At 54.6% G+C, this 19,806-nt stretch overlaps 1 protein-coding gene across 2 annotated transcripts; it reads right to left on the minus strand.

Moving 5' to 3' along the window:
- Nucleotides 1–103: 103 nt before the first annotated feature.
- Nucleotides 104–18,960, minus strand: SMG9 (SMG9 nonsense mediated mRNA decay factor). Of its 2 annotated transcripts, XM_061173331.1 has the most exons (14): nt 18,667–18,960; nt 15,846–16,010; nt 13,522–13,596; nt 13,169–13,433; nt 12,994–13,091; nt 11,377–11,489; nt 9,057–9,168; nt 6,362–6,457; nt 5,874–5,959; nt 3,105–3,211; nt 2,256–2,363; nt 1,956–2,084; nt 1,500–1,644; nt 104–620 (listed from the first exon to the last, which is right to left on the minus strand). In XM_061173331.1, the coding sequence occupies exons 2-14, from the start codon at nt 15,993–15,995 to the stop codon at nt 542–544; spliced, it is 1,563 nt and encodes a 520-aa protein (XP_061029314.1). In that variant the 5' UTR covers nt 15,996–16,010; nt 18,667–18,960; the 3' UTR covers nt 104–541. The 2 variants fall into 2 exon arrangements, with proteins under 2 accessions (XP_061029314.1, XP_061029315.1); XM_061173332.1 differs by lacking the exons at nt 15,846–16,010; nt 18,667–18,960 and adding an exon at nt 14,223–14,258.
- Nucleotides 18,961–19,806: the final 846 nt, after the last annotated feature.

Below are 19,806 nucleotides of genomic sequence, written 5' to 3' on the forward strand. Positions count from 1 at the left end.
GGAGGCCATGACTAACCTGCCCCCAAGGGCTGGGACCCAGAACTGGGGGGATTCCCAGGACAGCACGCTGGTGAGGGGGAAGAAGAGGAGCGCCAGAACAGGCTTGCATGACTGTTTTTATTCCAGCCACCAGATCTGCCCCAATAAAGAGCTCCCAGACCCTGCCTCACCTTCCAGGCAGGGGCCTGGCGTCAGGACAGAGGGACCTGCTGCTCCTGTCCCTACAGAGGGAGGCCGACACGGAGCCTGGGCTTCCTGGTGACCACTCAGGCTTCTCCCGCCGCCTGTCCGTGTGGGGGCTGATGACGGGCTACCTCGTCCAGGCTGGGGGCGGGATCTCAAAGTCACCCCCTGAACAACACTCCCTTGAGGATGGGGGCCTGGCCCTGGACATCTCGTGTCCCCAGGTGAGGAAGTCACGGTCCCTTGTCCATCAGGCCTGCTGCCACTCTCCGCCCCGCGGGCAGAGGAGGTGGGTGCCCCTCGCCATCCACTGGGGGCCCGGAAGGGGGTTCTCTGCGAGACATTCCTCCCCTTGGCCTCAGGCCAGCAGGCGGCTGTACTCTGCCAGGGCGGAGGACTTTTTCACCCCGTCCCAGATCCGGGCGGCGTAGTGGAACCTGTGAGGGGAGGTCAACAGTCAGAGCTGCCCTGGCTGTGGCCCCCGCATGACGGTAACGGTAACGCCTGGGATACAGGGAAGATGCCAACGCCGATGCTAGGTGGCCCGATCCCCTCACCTCCCCCAGGGGAAGCGAAGCCGAAGCCCTCGAGCACCCACCTCTGGGCCCAAACTGCTTCCCGCTGCACTCAGTGCTGGCCTTTGTGGGTACGGGTCTATCTCTACATCCCTCCAGAGTCTTGTGATGATCAGAAATGTCTAGCAGCTGCATAACCCTCCCACCTCCCAAATTCTCCCCTCCCCGCTGGGCCCTGGTTTAGACCAAAGAGAGAAACAGAGCTCTGACCTGCACTCGCGAGTGGCTTCCTGCTGTGTCTGCACTCCCCGCCCCTTCTGCCCACAGCCGACTGCAGACAGACCCAGGGGAGCCAAGCTGCAGCTACTTCTCAAGTTTCTGTTTCTCTGGGAAATGAGATGAGGCAGCCCTGGGTCTGTGGCAGCACTGCTGTGGGTTCTGGGCATAGAGAGCCACGTAGAGTCGGGGCTGGGGAGGCAGCGCAGGGCTTTGTGAAGGAAGGTAGAGAAAGCCAGGGGCAGAGGCTCCCAGTGGAGGGGGCTAGTGGGGGGAGGGAGGGGCCTGGAGAACGCGGCCCCTGTGGTCCCTGACAGCTTTCTGCTTTCCTCTCCGGTGCAGCCATGCTCTCTGCGCTCAGGGCCTTAGAATAAATCTTTAAACTTGACTGGGCTCACTGGCCCTACTCCTTGCAGTCAAGTGACACCCAACCACAGTGCATGACCTTACTACGTGACACTTCCTTTCTCTGAGCCTAAACCTCCCCACTAGTAAAACTGGACCTCCTCTGCCGAGCGCTCTTACCAGTTCTTCTCGGTGAGGATCGTGTGTGACAGCTGCGGCCGGGCCATGGACATCACTTGGCTCCGGAGCTTGCTCACCAAGGACTGGAAGCTGGGGTGGCCTCGGTACCCAGGCAGCAGGGAGAAGAGTGGGCTGGAACTGGGTCCTGGAAAGTCAGAAGTTAGGAGGGGAGGGGAAGGGGGACAGCCTGCCGAGAGAGGCCGTTCCTCCCCGTCAACAGCATCCTGGCCTGCCAGGAGCGCCTCTGAGTTCAGCCCCGGCCCAGGTCCCCCTGTCCTTCCGTGACTCGGAAACATGCTCCTACAGAGGGGTCTGAGCACCTAAGGGACAGGCTTGAGTCTCCCCTCAGACCAGGGCGGGTCCCTGTCACCCCCAGACCAGGACAGCCTGTGTCTCCCTCTCACCAGGTGGGCCGTGTCTCCCTACGGACCAGATCCTCTCGAGGCGGAACCGTACCTGCTCTCGGGGGGGTTTCACTCTCTGCCTCGCTGTCCATGAAGGGCATCAGGAACAGATTGACCTCGGAGTCCAGGAAGTCAGGTGGGAGCCCAGGGAAGACGTTGCACTGTAACATGGACAGCGTACCTGGCGGAGAGAACCCGTGAGGCTGCAGGCACAGTGCTGCAGGGCCGGGGGAGGTACGCGCAGGGTGGTCAAGCTGGGGTCAGAGGACCGGTCTGGGGGCCGGGGCTATGGGACTGGATTGGGAGCCAGGAGGCCACTGGACAGCTTGGGGGGTGGCTGGGGGACCCTCACCCTTGTACCGCAGGTGGGAGTGGGCCATGAGCTGGTCAATCATCAGGTGCATCTGCCGCAGCTTCCGAGGGCAGAAGTCCTCCCGGCGAGCTTTGTTCTGCAGGAAGACTGCGGGTGGGAGGAGACAGGAATGTGCGGCAGCCCGTGCTGTGCTCGTGCTGGCCACTCGGACTCCCCTTCTCACACCAAAGACGGCACTGCCCCTGAGTTCAGATCACTTGTATTTACATGATAAGTAACCTCCCTTTAGTACCAGGCCCTGTGCTGGGCGGTGCTGGGGACGCAGAGAAATGAGTCAGATCTGGTCTCTGCCCTCAGGAAGTCCCCAGTCTAATGGAAAAGGCAGAAGAGGAAGACGGCCACGTGATCAAGAGCCTGGCAGAAAGACCAGGGGCTGGGCCAGGTGGAGGACGCAGGGAAGACCCTGCCTGGGGTGCCATAAATGAGCCCGATCTTTGCAGAAGAGCAGTGCGTCAGAGAGCAGGGCAAGGACAGAGCAGACCAAGGATGTGCGTGTAGGGGCCCAAGCAGGGTGACCAGGGTGCATGGCGCCCCTGGGGCCGACTCCACACTCACTCCCTGAGCCCCGTGCCATGGACCCAGAAACAGGCAGACTAGGGTCCTGCCCCCAAGGGGCTCCCATTCCGATCGAGGGGCCAGAGCTGGACTCGAGGGTCATGGCCCTGATGGCCAGGGGGACCCTCAGAGGAAGTGGCAGCTAATCCTTTTTGACTCTCCTCCTCACAACCCTCACAGGTGCTCCTCCCAGCGCCCCCTCCCCAGAGTACGCCCGGTTTCCGCCCCCCACTCTCCCCTGCCCACCACTGCAGCCCCCAGAACGCCTCTCACCCAGGTGAGGGTAGTACTCAGTGCCTTCATCGGAGCCTGACGAGCTGCTGGACTCATGGCTGGGGGACGGGGTGGAGGGCTTCACCATCTCTGCTGTCTGGAGGAACCTTGGGGTTTGGGGTGACAGGTTGGTGCTCTGCCGCCGGCCCCCCCATATCCCACAGCCTGGGGAAGGAGGGGGCTCCCTTCACGGATCTGATTAAAGCTACAGCGACACTCAGAAAAATGCCGCATACACACCATATTTCTCACAGTTTTAGGGAACCCAGAGACAACCCTCTCAGACACTGATCCATGGACCCATGTCAACACGTATGTATTTTTTAACTAGTTTATGCCATCAAGAAAAATACTTTATTTTTTAGAGGAGTTTTAAGTTCGTAGCAAAACTGAGTGGAAAGCAAAGAGATTTCCCATGGACCACCCCCCCCCCCAAACACACAGCCTTCCCACTTCGCAACATTCTGATGATCCTCCATCGACACATCGTTACCACCCAAAGTCCATGGTTTACATTAAGGTTCTCTCCTGGTGGTGTATGTTCTATGGGTTTTGACAAAAACCACATAAATCCACCATTTGTATCACACCGAGTCGTTTCAGGGCCCTAAAAATCCTTTCTGCTCCACCTTATTCACCCCTCCCTCCCCCTCCCAACCCTGGCAGCCACCGATATTTTTACTGGTCTCCATAGTTTTGCCTTTTCCAGAACGTCAGAGTTGGAATCATACAGTATGAAGCCTTTTCAAATTGGCTTCTTTCACTTAATAATATCCATTTGAGGCTCCTCCATTGTCTTCCATGGCATGACAGCGCATCTCTTTTTAACACTGAATAATATTCCATCGTGTGGATGTACCACAACTTATTTATCCATTTATCTACCGAAGGACATCTTGGCTGCCCCCGGTTTTGTCAATTATGAATAAAGCTGTGCAGGTTTTTGTATGGATATAAGTTTTCAGTTTATGCTATTTTAAAGTAATTCTTCCAAATATATAAGCGTATATATAAAAGTAAATAAAATAAACCTGAGATAAGGGCTAATGGGATCTGATAAACCATTGCCCTTCTCCTCGTACGGACATGCACACAAAGCAATCTGGAGTGACTGAGGGGGGCAGGAAGGGACAACAGAGTTGAAGGTTCCCTCAGCCCAGACTGGGGTCCCTGATCTCAGGACTCAGCTGAGGGGACCTCAGGGCAAAAGGGCCTCTGAGCCTATAAGCACCTACTATGTGCCCAGATTGCGCTGGCACCTCCCTTCCAGGCCGTCCCTAAATCAGGCCACAAATATGGTATCCACAATTTCCAGGGATACATCTGCTCTGGGGAGCCCACATGTAGACTCTGGCTTAAAACCGAGGCTCTGCACGGGCCAGCCTGAGGCCACACCCCATCAGAATGTGAACTCCACAGGGCAGCCTGTGTTACCTGTTTGTTCACACCTGCATCCCCAGAGCCCAGGACAGTGACCAGCCTATGTAAATGTCCAATATATTTGTCCTTCGAATGAATTCCAACGGACGATGGTGGTAGGAGGGGGTGTTTCAGAATTAAGTCACTTAGATCCGGTCACAACAGCCGGCTCCCCCAGCAGGTTGCTTTTTACTGTGGGCCAGACCCTTAGCTCCCGCCCATCCCCAGAGCTACTAACACAAACCTTAAGCTCCCACTTAACCTACTGCTTACTATGCACCGGTACTGTGCTGAACGCTTTACATTCTTTAACGCACTTCATCTGCAGGACACCGTCTGCCTAGGAAGAAGTGTGGAAAAAGCAACCAGGCGCCTAACAAGTACTGGATTCAAACCCAGGGCTGCCTGACTCCGGAGACATCTGCTTCCTTCAGCTCGGCTCTCCCCTCCCCACGAGCTCCCGTTCCTGCCATCTGTCTGTCTGGGCCCCGTGCCCAGGGCTGCTGGCCTCCCCACAGCTACCTCCTGGGGCCTGAGGCCAAGAGGATGGGAGCCAGTCCTATCTGGGGGCATTTCTGGAACCTCCAGCTGCTTCAGGCAGGACTCCTGCCAGATCCTGACTCCCTCCCTTCCCTGCCCACCAGGGTCCCGCGGGAACGGCACCTACGCCTGGAGGGGATGGGCCATGAGGCTCTAAGGACCAGTTCCTCAGTATGCTATTCGTTCAACAAATTTGTGTTAAATATCCACCTTGGGCCAGGCACTGTGTGAGCCACTGGGGCTTACATTCTAACGAGGGAGACAAGACCACAAAAAGGTCCACACCATCCTGTCAGGGAGTGATACGTGCCATGAAGGAGAACATAGCAGGGTGAGAGCGGGAGAGTCACAGGAGAGGCAGTGTTAGCAGGTCGGGGAGGCCTCAGGGGGACGTGAAGGACATGAGAGAGGGGGCCTGGCAGCCGCGGGGAGAGTGTTTCCAGCCGAGGGATGAGGCGTGCAGAGGTCCTAAGCGCCACGAGGGACAGCCGTGGGGCCACCACACCTTTGCTGGAAGGAGTGAGGGAAGTGCTGGGAGAGGTCAGGGCGGTGACCAGGACCACATCACGTAGGACCTGGTTAGCCATGCGTGCGGAGGACTTTGGATTTTACTCTGAGTGATGTGCACAGTCCGTGGAGGGTTGTAAGTGTGTATGTGTGCTGAGAGAGGATTAGGTGGCAGTGATCCTCTCCAACTCACGTTTTCAAAGGGTCCCTGTGGCTGCCGTGTGGAAGTGGTGAGAGCTGGGCGAGTGGCTGCGTCTCGGGGCCCCCGTCCCTGGCCTGGCTCCGCTCCCGACAGCGCCTCACCTGTACAGACTGAGGTCCGTGAACCAGTCCTGGACGACAATCACCACGTGGCAGACCGTGAAGAGGAAGGCCGCGATCTGGAGAGACTGCGCGGGGCAGGAACGCACAACAGAGTTGAAGGTCCCCTCCGCCCAGACTGGGGTCCCTGATCTCAGGACTCAGCTGAGGGGGCCACAGGGCAAAAGCGCCTCTGAGCCTATAAGCACCGACTATGCGCCCAGATTGTACTGGCACTTCCCTTCCAGGCCATCCCTGAAATGGGCCAGGTGGCAATGATCAGCCCCTTTTTACACAGACGGATACGGAGGCTTGAAGGGGGGATGATTTTGCCGAGAGGCAGAGCCAGGAGCTGAGCCAGGTCTGACTCTTGGTGCTGTCCTCTCCCTCCAGCTCTGGGGTACCCAGGGCTCTTATGAAGCAGAAACTAGCCCAACCCGTATCCACTAGCTCTCCATCCTGGACCACCAGGCCCGGCTCGGCCCCCTCACCTGCATCTCTACGTAGGTGTGGGGCAGGCTGTACTCTGGAGGCAGCTTGCGGTCGTTGTTGATGAGGTGGTCCAAGATGGAGGGGCTCAGGATGGGCTGCAGCAGGAAGACAGCAAGGTGTCAGGGAAGGGCTGGGGGTCAGGATCCCAGGGGACATGGCCACCCAAGTTCCACCCGATGACGGCAGATACCTCACCTCTCAGGACAAAATAATGTCAGATACATGGGCAGTTTCTAATTAGAAAAGAACTAGTCAGTGAGAGGAGGTGACAGAAAAAAAGTTTCAAAGCCGACACACTCTCCCCAGCTGTCTTACAAGTCCCCACTGCTCTCAAGTGCTGCGTGCCCCAGAAGAACGCTCCTAGTGCTGATAAATCTAACATTTACTTGAATGAGTCATGTCGCTGCAACACCCTTATTTTGTTGTTTCAAATGCTTTCAAAACTTCACTAGGATAATCACTCAGGTCAAATAACAATGATTAATGTGAAGACTAGTGAGGATTAAAAAGGCTGCATCAGGGCTTCCCTGGTGGCGCAGTGGTTAAGAATCCGCCTGCCAGTGCAGGGGACACGGGTTTGAGCCCTGGTCCAGGAAGATCCCACATGCCGTGGAGCAACTAAGCCCGTGCACCACAACTACTGAGCCTGTGCTCTAGAGCCTGCGTGCCACAACTACTGAGCCCGAGTGCTGCAATTACTGAAGCCTGCACGCCTAGAGCCCGTGCTCCACAACGAGAAGCCACCACAATGAGAAGCCCACGCACCACAACGAAGAGTAGCCCCAGCTCGCTGCAACTAGAGAAACCCAGCATGAAGCACTAAAACCCAACACAGCCAAAACAAACAAACAAAGAACTGCATCAGTGGGTGTAAAAGAGTCAGCGGTGAGCTCATCACCTTTTCTTAAAAGAACATCCCACTAAAAATACAAGAGGCTAAATTAGTGGATGATCTATCCACTTCTTCCTGCCCTGGGTGGAATTAACTTTAAGAAAGAGGCTTTCCCAAGGGCTCACTTTCTAAAACCCCAAACACTGCAGTGTTCCATTCTGTCTTTTTTCATTCATTCATTCATTCATTTATTTATTGCTTGTTTGTTTGCTTGCTTGCTGCATTGGGTCTTCATTGCTGCTCGCGGGCTTTCTCTAGTTGCGGCGAGCAGGGGCTACTCTTCCTTGCGGTGCGTGGGCTTCTCGTTGTGGTGGCTTCCTTGTTGTGAAGCACGGGCTCTAGGTGCACGGGCTTCAGTAGTTGTGGCTCGCGGGCTCTAGAGCACAGGTTCAGTAGTTGTGGCACATGGGCTCAGCAGTTGTGGCTCGCCGGCTATACAGCTCAGGCTCAGTAGTTGTGGCGCATGGGCTTAGTTGCTCCGCGGCATGTGGGATCTTCCTGGACTGGGGCTTGAACCTGTGTCCCCTGCATTGGCAGGCGGATTCTTAACCACTGCACCACCAGGGAAGTCCCTTCCATTCTGTCTTGTTCTAACTTCTGCTCTGCCCCATAGGGGCCCCGGACCAGCCCGCAGCTGGTTCAGCTCGGCACGAGGTCCCGGTGGTCCTGTCACAGGGCCTGGCACACAGGTCTCACACCACATTTGTGGAAGGTTTTCCACCCATCAATGTGTACGGTGGCCAGACCTTTGTTCCACTAACATTCACTGAGCATCAGCTGTGGGCCAGGCCTCTCCCTGAGGAGCTGCAGACCGGAGAGGAGCGGGCACAGAATGCGAGAACCGGATTGTGGTAAGTCATGTGCTGCGCTGGGAGGTGCACATGGGCACCGGTGGGCGCTCAGAGGAGTGGGAGGCTTCCGGGAGGAGGCAACGCCCCTGCGGAGTCTTCAGGGAGGAGAAGGCAACAGTCAGGCAACAAAGCAAGGGGAGAGAGAATGTTCTAATGGTGACGATGCTGACAGCCAAGAGTACTGAGAACCCACTTCATGCCAGGACTGTACCTGTGTTAACTCACTGACACCTCACAGAAACCCCACGAGGGAGGTAATGTTGTTTTTCCCACTTAAGAAAACCGAGGAGTGGAAAGGTTAAACAACTTGGCCAAGGTCGCAGAGCTCAGGAGCGAGACCATGGCGAGGCCTGGAGGTGTGTGTGGCGGGGCTGGTGTCTGCATCAGAGGGGAGTCCAGGGAGTCTGACGGAGGCGAGCCGCACGGGCCCCGGCTGCCCAGCTAAGGAACAGGGATCCTGAAAAAGCTGAGGAAAGCTGCCAGGTGACGCAGGACAGGCCAGCTCTTGTGACAGTGAGGCGCGTGAAGGCTCACCACGCGCCATCCCGTGCCCAGCACTCTGCCTGGGCTGTTCCACTGACTCCCTGCAACCCTCCTATGAAGCTGAGAAAACTATCACCGCCATTCACAGATGAAAAAATGGAGGTGGGGCGGTTAAAACTTACTTAAAGGCCAGCTCTGGCTGTAGACTGACTCTAGGGCCCACACTTCCAACTGCTATGCTATAAGATTCTTTAGGCTCCTGTGTACACGATGGATGGGAGGGGAGGGGGGCGAAATCTGACAAGAAGAGACTAAGGGCCAAAAAGAGACACAACTTGCCCAAAGGCACTAGCATGTCCATGGCTTGGCCGGAGCCCCATGGAATCCAAGCAAGGTTCTGGCTTAAACACATTTGGGGATGAAGCTGAGTGCTGCACGCAGCAGGGTGGGGTGAGTGGGGGTCAGCACCTGCGTGTCCAGGAAAACGATCCGCTCCTGGGTAATAAAGAAGTCAATGCCACTGGTCTGGTTGCCCCCTCGTTCCTTCATTTCGGCGCTCTGGGCCCGGAAGACATAGGCCCTGTGGAAAGGAGCAGGTGGGGGCATTAGAGGTCAGGTTCTTGGCCTTTGCCGCCTCCAGAGTGTGGCCCTGTGAGTGAGCCCATGAGATGTGATTCCCCGCCTGCCCGCAAAGCCTTCCATCCATGGCCCCTGCTGCCTAGGGGGCTATGTTTTATATCACATGACTTCATCCCTACCCACAGGTAGACCTGTTAAGTCTTAACAAAATCAGTAGACCGAGGTGTTTAAGAGCAAGGACTTTGCTGCACTGCTGGGATTCAAACCCCAGCTCTGCCTCTTCCTGGCTGTGTGGCTTTGAGTAAGTTCCTTAATCTCTTTCTCCTCGGTCTCCTCATCTGTAAAACGGGGACAACAATAGTCTCAATCTCTCAGAGTGACTGTGAGGTTAATATACATAAAGCCCTTAAAAGAGTGCCTGATACACGGTGATATAAAATTGCTAGCTATTAATTATCAAGTGTACCTGCCATGTGCCAGGCACGGGACACACAGCACTGAATACTCTCCACCCCACAGTGAGAGGATGTGGGGCATCTTGGTTCCCAGTTCTTACCCTGACTGGAACGCTTTCCCTGCTTCCCCTCCTCAGAGTCTGCTTGTTCTCAAATGGCCCCCTGACCACCTGATTTAAAACAGTAACCTGGCCCCAACGCCACCTCCCTATAACCCCTTCCCGTTTGATTAACATCTTCTAATGTGCTTGTTTACTAGCTCTCCATTAAAATGCAAGCCCCACGGGGACAGAGATTTTTGCCACTTTTGTTTACTGTTGTAGCCCCAGCACCCAGGACAGGGCCTGGCCCATGGTAAACACCCAATAAATATTTGTTGAACTGAAGCAGGGAGACCAGTTAGGAGGCTCCTGGCCTCCTCCAGGGAGATGGCAGTGGCCTGGACCAGGAGATGGGCGTGGAGGAGAGAAGCAGATGAATTCTCAAGATAATTAGGAGGTAAAACTTATGAGACCTGATGACGAGAGTTGGTACCAACGTCTGCCATGTCACAGGCGGACCTGCCTCAGAAGGACACATTAGGCCGACAGGATTCTAGCTCAAGAATCCGAGCCGATAGCCACAGGAAAAGTTTTGCTAGTTGGGGGTGCAAGCTGAGATGGAAAGGATGCCAGCCAAGAGAGCTGCAGCTGTGCCAGAGCGGAGCCCAGCTGAGCTGAAGTCGTGAGTGAGCAGAGAAGAGTGGGGACGGAGCCGACCTGGGAGGCGGGGCACCCACAGCTCTGGGTCTGGTGATGTATCTTCTCACCACAGGGGTTCTTAACCTGTTCCGGGTTTCCCTCAGGCCCCTCTGAGAGCTGGTGGGAACTATGGACACTTTCCCTAGAAGAGAAGCCTGACTGTAAATGTGTGTAGAATCCTGCATATACCGTTCGGGGGTTCATGGACCCCTGAGGTCCATCCATGGTATCCAGGGTGACATCACCGACTTTATAAAAACCAAACTCCTACGCTTTTAGATAACCCTAAGTGGCCACAACCCCTGCTCACCCCCCATCTTGATTCTTCCCTAATTAGACTGTCTACGTTCCCTACCTTACTCCCTAATCCCTGCCTTTCCCTCTTTCCTTCCCTGCCCTCAGTTTGGGGCTCTAGTTCTCAAGCTCCCTCCTCCCCCAAAGGACTCCATCCTTTACCTTCACAATCATACCCCATCCTTACTCAGCAAGGCAGGACTGAGGCTGGTCTAGAACCCACGCCCTTCACCCAGGTCCCTTGTCCCAGTGTTTCCCAGGCCACATCAGCCACATCCTGTAAGCACTCGTTCTGTGCCAAGTTCTTGTTAACTTTTGCCTTCCCGATCTTGTCTCATTCTCCAAAATCCCACTTTACAGATGAGAAAGTGAAATACCAGGAGGTGAAGGGACCTGCCCAAGATCAGCCAGCTGGTGAGCGACAGGGCTGAGACTGAGGTGAACCTAAATCCAAAGACTTAATGAATACGCCATGCCAGTTCCTGGCGGCCCTGTACCATTTGCTGGCACAAGGAAGGAAGGGAGGGAGGGAGGTACAGGATTGGTTTCTTTGGAGCTACACGAAAGTTTGGTCCAGACTGGTCATCAACCTCGTCTGACAGAGACATTGAGGTTAAGGGAGGGGAAGCAACTTCCCAAACACCACTTGCAATATCCAGGCCCACCCTCCCCTGACCTAGGTGGGTGCCACCTCCCTTCCAGACCCAATGCCCCCCTCACCTCTGGTCCTCCTCAGGAGTGTTGGCTGACAACAACGACATAACCATGGACTTGCCTGTCCCCTGGAGGCCCAGGACACCAACCACCAAGACATCAGTCTGATCCAACAGGTACTGTGGGAAGATGCAGGAATGAGACCCTCAAAAATCTGTCGGTTGATGGAGTGGGAGTGAGGAAGGGGCCCTAGAGACTTCCATGGCTCGCCCACCTACCTTCTCAGATATAAAGAAAAACGTTTGTGCACCAAATCCCCTCAACTGGGCAAAGGACGGGGAAAGGGGGGTATATGGAATGTTCTGGGCACAAAGAACAGCATTTGTGAGAGCTCCAAAGCAGAAAAGAGCCTCGCTGGTCAAGAAGGTACTAGGAAGTCAGCGTGGCTGGAACACAGAGGAAAAGGGGCGCTTGACTTTGGGGAGGAGAAGGGGAGAGGCATAGGAACAAAAGGATGGGTGGAAGAAGCCAGGACTGGGTAACTGAGGGCCACTGGAGCAGACTCCTGGGAGGCTTTGGGCTTCAGGCAGGTTGCGAAAACATGGGAAAGCATGAGAAAGGCAGCAGTAAGCAGGAAGGGGAGCCCAGCCCGTCCTGGCTCTGTCTGTGGGATTTAAGAGTCCTACAGAATCCTGAGACCTTCACCTCTGGGCTGCCAGCTCTGCTGATTTTCACCACCAGGGGGCATAAGAGACACTCCTCAAGGAAAACAAGTCATGTCCTCAATGTGGCTGCTGCACCTCAGAATCATCTGGAGAGCTCTAAAAAAAACCCCTCTAATCCTGGGCTGAACCCTAGACCCACTAAAGCAGAATATCGAGGGCTAGCCCAGTTCAATATGGTAGACACTGACCACACGTGGCTACTTAAATTTAAATTAATTAAAATTAAACAAAACTACAAATTCAGTTCCTCAGTTATACGAGCCGCATTTGGGGATTTGTGGGTAAGCGCTCTATAGCAGGGCCTGGACAGCGGCTTTTTTTTTTTTTAAAGCTCCCCAGTTGATATCAACATGAGAGTGGTAACAGATGGGCCTGGTATGTTGTTAGTAAATCCAAGCTGTTGGAGGAGGAGAGGGAGCATACCTGGGAGAATCTGAAGAATGTGACAAGCCTGGGAGGAAAAAACAGGAAGGGGGAAATGAAGACTGGGACACTGGAAGTAGATGTGCCGGTCCAGGAGTGTGAGGTGTGGACTAGAGGGAGGGCTGTTGGGATGGAGGCGGAACCTCCGGGGCTAACATTCAAACCAGTTCACACTGGTACTGCATGGGTCTCGACCAACCAGGAGGAGGACTGGAGCAGGCCCAGGAGGCTGCCCTGCTGCGTGCGAGAGGGGGCAGGAGATCCCAGGGCCTCTGCGGTGGTAGTGGGTCCCTCTTTGCCAACCAGTATCAAAGTATTTCAGCATTTTAACAACCGGCACAGCTGAGCTAGTGTCAGCCACTGAAATTCGGCCCAGCTAGGTGAGAACTTTCTGATCCATTCTCTCTCACTGCTGCCACTGCCCGAAAGCTGTCTAGTCTGGTGTCGCCTGCCAAGAAGGTGGGGGGCGGGGAGGAGGTGAGGGTGTGGGACCCGGAGAAGGTCGAGCAGGGAGAGACCCCTGACCCCCCAGTACCTCAATGGCACTGTCGCACCAATTCATCTGGTCATCCACCAACTTGATGCTGTGCTTCATGCGCTCTGGGGGCAGCAGTTTGGCCTGGCCCACGACAGCTGCAGACAAGGACGTGCTGAGGGTCTGTGCGAGGGGGTTCCGGCTCCCAACCAGATCCCGCCCGGCCCCAACTCACGGTCCATGGCTGCTGGCGCGGCAGTCCCCATGCCCCGGTTCTGGATCTGGTACACAGGCTGTGTGGGTCTCTGCCCCTCCTTCTCCCCCTTGGGTGGCGCAGGGGCTGCAGGGGGTGGTGGGGCAGTGCCCTCGGGGGTGGAGGCACTCGCTGTGGCCGCAGGCCCTTTCCCCTCCTCCCGTGGCTTCATGAGGACAATGGGCTTCTCAAGAGGGGCTGGGGCAGGCGGGGTGGCAGGGGCCGTTGGAGTCGGTGGCTGCTTTGACTATGGGCGTGAGAAGGTTCCGGTCAGTGGAGAGATCCCTGCCCTAACTGCTCCCAGCCTCCCCTTCCAAAGCGTCTTCCCCGCTCACCCGCTCTGCTGGAGGTTTTGAGAGGATGATGGGGGTTTTCTGCATGACCGCCGTGCTTGTCTCTTCGCTGCCATCCTGTGGTGAGGGAGGGCAGTTACTCAGGAGTGGCTCCCCTAGCTCCCTGGACACCCCTCTAAGTGCCAAGTACCATTCTAAACGCCTTCAGACATAAACTCTTCCAATCCTACCAACAGCCCTGTGAGAGATACCTTTATCCCCATTTTTCAGATGAAGAAACTGAGATCCAGAGAGGTTAACTGGCTTGCCCAAGGCCACACAGCCAATTAAGCAGTGGAGCCAGGCCTTGAAGCCAGACAGCCGGGTTCCAGAAGCACGCTGCCAGCCGCTCCACTCAGCTGCCTTTGCTAGACAAGCCCAGGCAGAAGGCGCTGGGGCTCTGGAGCGAGAGACATCTGCATTTGAACTTGGCCTTGGCTTTTGTTGGTTGTGTGAACACGGATAAGGAACCACCCTTACTTAGGCCTGTTTGCTCATCTGGCGAATGGGGCTAGGAATTCCTTCCTCACAGGACTGTTAAGAGGCTGAAAGTAGACAGGACTCACAAACCGTCCACGCAGCATTGGGCACGTGGCAGGTGAGCAATATCTAGAGCTGCTATCCTGACAGCCCTGCTGTCCCAACCTCCGCTCCCCAGCCCCACCCGGGCTAGCCAAGTCGGCGGACTGATTCCCATGCCTTACCCTCTTCATGCCTCTTCTGTCTCACCCCCATCTGCCTAAGAAAGGGGAGAGACCTGAGTTGGAATCCTGTTCCTTCTGTGGTAGCCTGAGTAACCCTGGGACAGTCTTGACCCTTCACTAGGTCTGTTTCTTCACCCACATATTGAGGATACTTATTTAAATCCTGCTCACTCACTGGCCTATGATGAAGGACACACCAAAGGATATGAACGTGCTTTGCAAAGAACAGGTGAGGGTGGAGAGAAGATGATGGATAGGAGATACAGTCAGGAGGCACCATGTACAGCACTGGTGCCCAACTGGCATGGGGGGTGACCAGGATGAGACCTGATGGGCTGTCACTAGTAGTGGGAGGAAGAGAATTGGCAGGAAGACGCTGAGGTCAGCAGGAGACATGGAGGATGTGAGGAGTCCATTGGCCAGTTAGGAGGCTGCCAGGGCTCAGTAGCAAAGTCAGAGTCAAAGACAAGAGATCTGGGAGTTGCTCGTTCAGGGACTGAAGCTGAAGGTGCAGGAAGATGGTAACATTCCCCAGAAAGATGTGTGTGGAAGGGGGAGAGACTGCGTGTTGTCACTTATGCTGTGGCCCAAGGGAAGGAGCAAGTAAGAGCCAAGCTCACTGTGAATAAATTTCCTTCATGTTTTTTGCAGTTTTATGGCTCAGAAACTGTCCCAACCATTATCTTCTTCCACTCCCCTCCCCACCCCCCAATAAACAGCCCTCAGAGGCGGGCAGGGCCCTGGAGAAAGAACCCGGGGGGCAGGCTCTGGCAGTGCGTCACCTACACACAGGAGAGGAGCAAGGCAGGACCGGGCCCACAACGAAGCTCCCGATTCCCGGTCCAGGACACTCTACAGCAGACACAGTGGTGCTGCGCCTCAGGCTCACCTGGATCCGGGTTCAAGTCCTGGCCCCAAAGCTTATTGACTTGTAACTTTGGGTAAGTCCCTTCCCCTCTAAGACTCATTTCCTCTTTACTGAAAACTGGGTCTATCATAGGCTCTACTTCATGGGACAGCTGCAGGAGTCCAGGAAGACCCAAAGGATGGAAAGCACTCTGCAGAGCACCAGCACACTGCACACTGCTCAACAGACAAAAAAGGCTGCTATTATTACACAACCCTGGAAAACAGGAGCTTCTGGCACCTCTCAGCTCAAACTCCAATGCCAATTCCAGTCAGCGAAATCCAAAGTTCTTTCCAAGGCCTATCAGGTCCCACATGATCTTGCCCCCGTTTCCTCTCTGATCTCATCTTCTATCACTTTCCCTTCTTCATCCACTGCAGCCACGCTGGCCTCCTGGCTACTCCTTGAACACACCAGATAAAGGCCTCAGGGCCTTCGCATTTGCTGTTCTTTCTGTTCTGAATGCTCTTCACTCAGATTCTGTCAGGACTTGTCCCCTTGCCTCCTTCAGGTCTCTGCTCAAAAGTCAGCTCTTCAGAGAAGCCTTCTCTGACTGCTTCATCTAAGACAGCCCCTTTATCACTCTGAGGGCAGTCCGTTTTGTCCACAGATATATCCCCAGCATCTAGAAGAGGGCCCGGTGCCTAGCAGGTGCTCAATAAACATTGGTGGAAGGAGTGGACACATGAATGCTGCCCTTGGGCCCAGACACTCACCCGTCTCTCTCTGTCCCAAGGTGCAATGTAGTCCCTCTCCCGACCGCCAGGCCCGGAGAGATTCTGGGGGCCGCCAGGGCCTGGCTCCTTCCACCGCCGCCGCCTGTCTATCCCATAGAGCCCAGGCTGACTGTGCCCAGACTCAGACATGGTCACCTATGGCACCTATGGGTAGAAAGAGGTTGATTCCAGGATGAAGAAAGTCTCTCCCTACTCCATGTGGCTTACCCTGGACTATAAGAAGGCACTTCCTTTCAAGAGAGCTCTGTGTCTGTGGCAGTGACTGCCAGCAGGATCTCAATAGCCATTCTTCACTTCTTCCAAAGAAATAAAACCCTCAGTTCTGAGCTGGATATATGGCTATCCAGAATACACTTCTCAGCCTAGTCTGCAGTTAGCTGCAGCCATGTGACTAAGCTCTTTCTGACCAATGGTATGACACCAGAAGTGTGTTTTGGCACTGTTCAGAAACTTTTCTTCACAGACACTGGCACCGGCCTTTTGTCTCCTACTAGCTGAAAGGAATGCGGGTGTGGAGGCTGGAGCTCAAGCAGCCATCGAGGTCTGTGAGGCAGCTTAATGGAAGGAAGACATAGAGACAAAACACAAGGTTTGGGGACTCCCTATTAACCTTAAATTGCCTATCTCTGGATGCAGTGACAAACAAATCCCCTTCTACCTCTTGCAGCCAAAACTATTCCCAACTGGTAATCACTTTGCTCAACATAAATACTAACACATGGGGGAAGGTCACATAAAAATGGGACATACTCTTTCCCAAAGTGCAGCAAAGCATTTCCATACAAATCTGTTAACATGACTCCCAGTCCAACAACTACCCTTTTGATTACCCAATACTGGCACATGTGGGGGTGGGGCACCCGTATTCAAGGACCTATTTTCACCAGGTGTCCCTCTACTTTCAGTGTGTTCACCTTCCATTACTGATGGTCTGCCATCCCTCACACTCCAAGGTCTCACCAGGGACATTATATGTCCCTCACTGGGGTCATTATATGTCATTATATGTCTCACATCTAAGACATTATAAAATGTATGGTTACCTATATAACTCACTCTCTATCATTTAACTAGCTGCTTATAGGCCCCTAGGGAGTTTCCCCAGCTGTTTACACTTTATTCCAGGGAAGTCTCTTGAGTATGTCTGTTCGTAGGACTCCGAGGTCAACTGCTGTAGCTCACGGGTCCATATCTGGTCGGCCTTCTGCTTTTGGAAATAAAGTTTTATTGGAATACAGCCACATCCATCAATTTACAAATAGTCTATGGCTGCCTTCTTGATACAATGGCAAAGTTGAGTAGCTGAGACAGAGATACTATGGGCTGCAGAGTCTAAAGTAATTATTCTCTGGACCTTTACAGAAAACGTCTGCTGACCTTTGCTTAGCTCTGAAGTGCCTTCAAATCATTCTATGAATCCCTCCACCTCCCATCCCAGTACAGTGACATGAAGAGGTCCTTGTGTAAGACTCTTTCCCCAGAATGGAAGTATCTGTTTACAGGATGCAGAAGTAATTTTGCTAGCCAGGTAGGGGCTTGTCTAGCTCCTCTCCCACTGCTCTACGTGACCTCTCCCCTAGCCACAAACTAGGTGGAAGACTGCCTTCTGAGACAGAGGAGGACAAGGCCAGTTTACTTATGCCAGATGCTTATGCAAACTGATTCAGCACTTAAATGACTGTTTACAGTCTCCCAAAGGAGAGCCTCCTCAGAAATTGAGACTCTTCCTCCCCTTGCAATTAAGGTTCTGTTTACACTTTATCCTGGAGGCCTCCCCAGCACTTGTCTGTTTTCTTGCCTCAATAGGGATTCTGCTCCAGCACTACAGTGTCTGTTTACATAACCCATGAGGACCTTCTTCCCATGCATGTTATTCTGGGAACTTCCACAGTATCTGAGTTTACTCTACAGCCCCTATGGCAAGCTCCCCAGAATTTAAGAGTTCACCTACAAGCATTTTGGGGACTCCCAATATTGTTTCCAGGCTCCTCTGGGGATTCCCCCCCCCAAAAGTATAAAGCCAGTCTATTTGTGTTTATTTACAGGACTCTTAAGGTGACCTCCCAGAACTACAAATTACAAATTCCCCTATTACAAATTCTTTGGGGGGCTTCCTCAGTACTTAAGCATCTCTTAACACGCTCCTTTTGGGGGATCACCCAGAATCTATTTGCAAGTTATTTGGGGAGACTCCCAATTCCTAACTCCGTATTTATGGTCTAATGAAGCACTCCCACCCCAGAACTTGAGTCTATTCACACTATTTTTCTACAAGACTCTCCAGCAATTACATGTATATGTACAGCCTCTTATATGGGGTCTCCCCTGGCACTTGAGTCTGTGTTTTATTCAGGGGACTTCAGCATAATTAGGCACCTGTTTACAGGCCTCCCATAGGGAACCCCAGAACTTAAGTTTCTATTTACACTGTATTTAGAGGAATTTGGAGGACCTCCCCACTGTTTAAAAATCCGTTTGTAGGCCCTCTACGAGTGTCCCCAGGGCTCTGCACGTTATTGGAGGGATTTCGCAGTAATTTACCGCCAGTTTACAGGCCCTCACTATAAATGGTCTCCCAGAACTTAAATTTTTCCTATATACACATTATCTGTCTCCTGCCCACCCCACTCCCGCCAACGCGCTTTTTAACGGGTTGCTTTGACTCCAAACTCAGTTACGCACAACCGCCAGGCGTCCGAGCGACCGGTTAGCGGTCAAGGAGGAGCCGGGCCCCGAAACACGCCCCGTGCCCCGCCCCCCGCCGAGGCGCTAGCCTCGCGCAGGCACGCGGGCCCCTTACCTAAGGCGGCTGCTGATTAGTTCCTGGGGGGCAAGGGGGCGCGCGCTCTCCGAGATGGGGGTGGGGTGGGGACGAGGAGGTTCCACCGCAAGCCACCGGCCTGTAAATGGAGTCTGGGGACCCGGGAGCGTAGCGGGAGAGAACGGGTACCGGTCAACCCAGAACCGGTGGGGGCATCCCGGAAGCGGCACCGAAGGAAAGCCGGTCCGAGGGAGGAAGAAGTCTAGAAGATCTCGCGCGGCCGAACCGAGATCAGGTCTCGCGGGCTGCCGGCCCTGCGCATGCGCCGCAGGCTGGGCGCGCGAGAATCGAGCGTGAGCGCCGGGCGGAGCATGCGTTGATGTAGGTGGTTGGCTTCAGCAAGCCGGCGGATTGCAGAGGGGAGTTGGAAGTGCGCGGCTACTCCGCTTCAGTGCGCGTGCGCATCGCAGGGGGGCGTACGTGGGCTTGCAGAGAAGCGGGGGAAGCGGGGCGGGGCGGGGTGGGGACGCTGGAGGCTTTGGGTTCGAGTACCGCTTCAGCTGTGGTGTTGGCAGGACGCGGTGGGGTGGGACGGCAGGAAAGAATTTAAGTGTCCCGGGCTGAGTGAGTGCTGAGAACACAGGAATGAATCAGACCTGGCGTAGGCCTTGGAAGGGATCCCGGTCTGTGGAGGGAGACGGCTAGGGAATCAAATCACTTAGGAAAGGGTGCGGGTACGATTGGACCTTGAAGGGCAGGCAAGGACACTCCAGGCGAGGGAACCCCGGGAGAAAGGTCCAGCTGGCTTGGACTCATGGAGTTCCACTGGGGTGGGAGGTGAGGCAGCAGACATGGGCAGGTCAGATCCTGAAGAGATGTGAGACGTGGACTGGTGGGAAGAAGAGCACGTATAAACCCTTCGGGGGCTGCGGTGGAGGAGGGATACAGTGCTAAGAGTCGACAATTCAAACGCCTGCGGTAGGAACCCTGTGCGCGCCTAAGAGGAATACCGGGCGGAGAGTGAGGCCCGCGGAGACCGCATGCGCAGTTAGCCCAAAGGGCTCCGCGACTTAGCTGAAGCGGGTGGTTACCAATGGGAACGATAGATGCTTCAAGAGAAGAGAGAAGGGTATATATACATATACATATATTCATAGATATGTAGGTGAGTGGGGAATT

Source organism: Eubalaena glacialis, chromosome 18 (assembly GCF_028564815.1).
Source record: "Eubalaena glacialis isolate mEubGla1 chromosome 18, mEubGla1.1.hap2.+ XY, whole genome shotgun sequence".
Classification (NCBI taxonomy): Eukaryota; Metazoa; Chordata; class Mammalia; order Artiodactyla; family Balaenidae; genus Eubalaena; species Eubalaena glacialis.

Coding starts and splice junctions, on each gene's coding strand:
- SMG9 (XM_061173331.1), bottom strand. CDS start 15,995: ATGTCTGAGTCTGGGCACAGTCAGCCTGGGCTCTATGGGATAGACAGG. Junction 13,597..15,845: donor CTTGGGACAGAGAGAGACGG/GTGAGTGTCTGG, acceptor CCCTCACCACAG/GATGGCAGCGAAGAGACAAG. Junction 621..1,499: donor ATCCTCACCGAGAAGAACTG/GTAAGAGCGCTC, acceptor CTCCCCTCACAG/GTTCCACTACGCCGCCCGGA.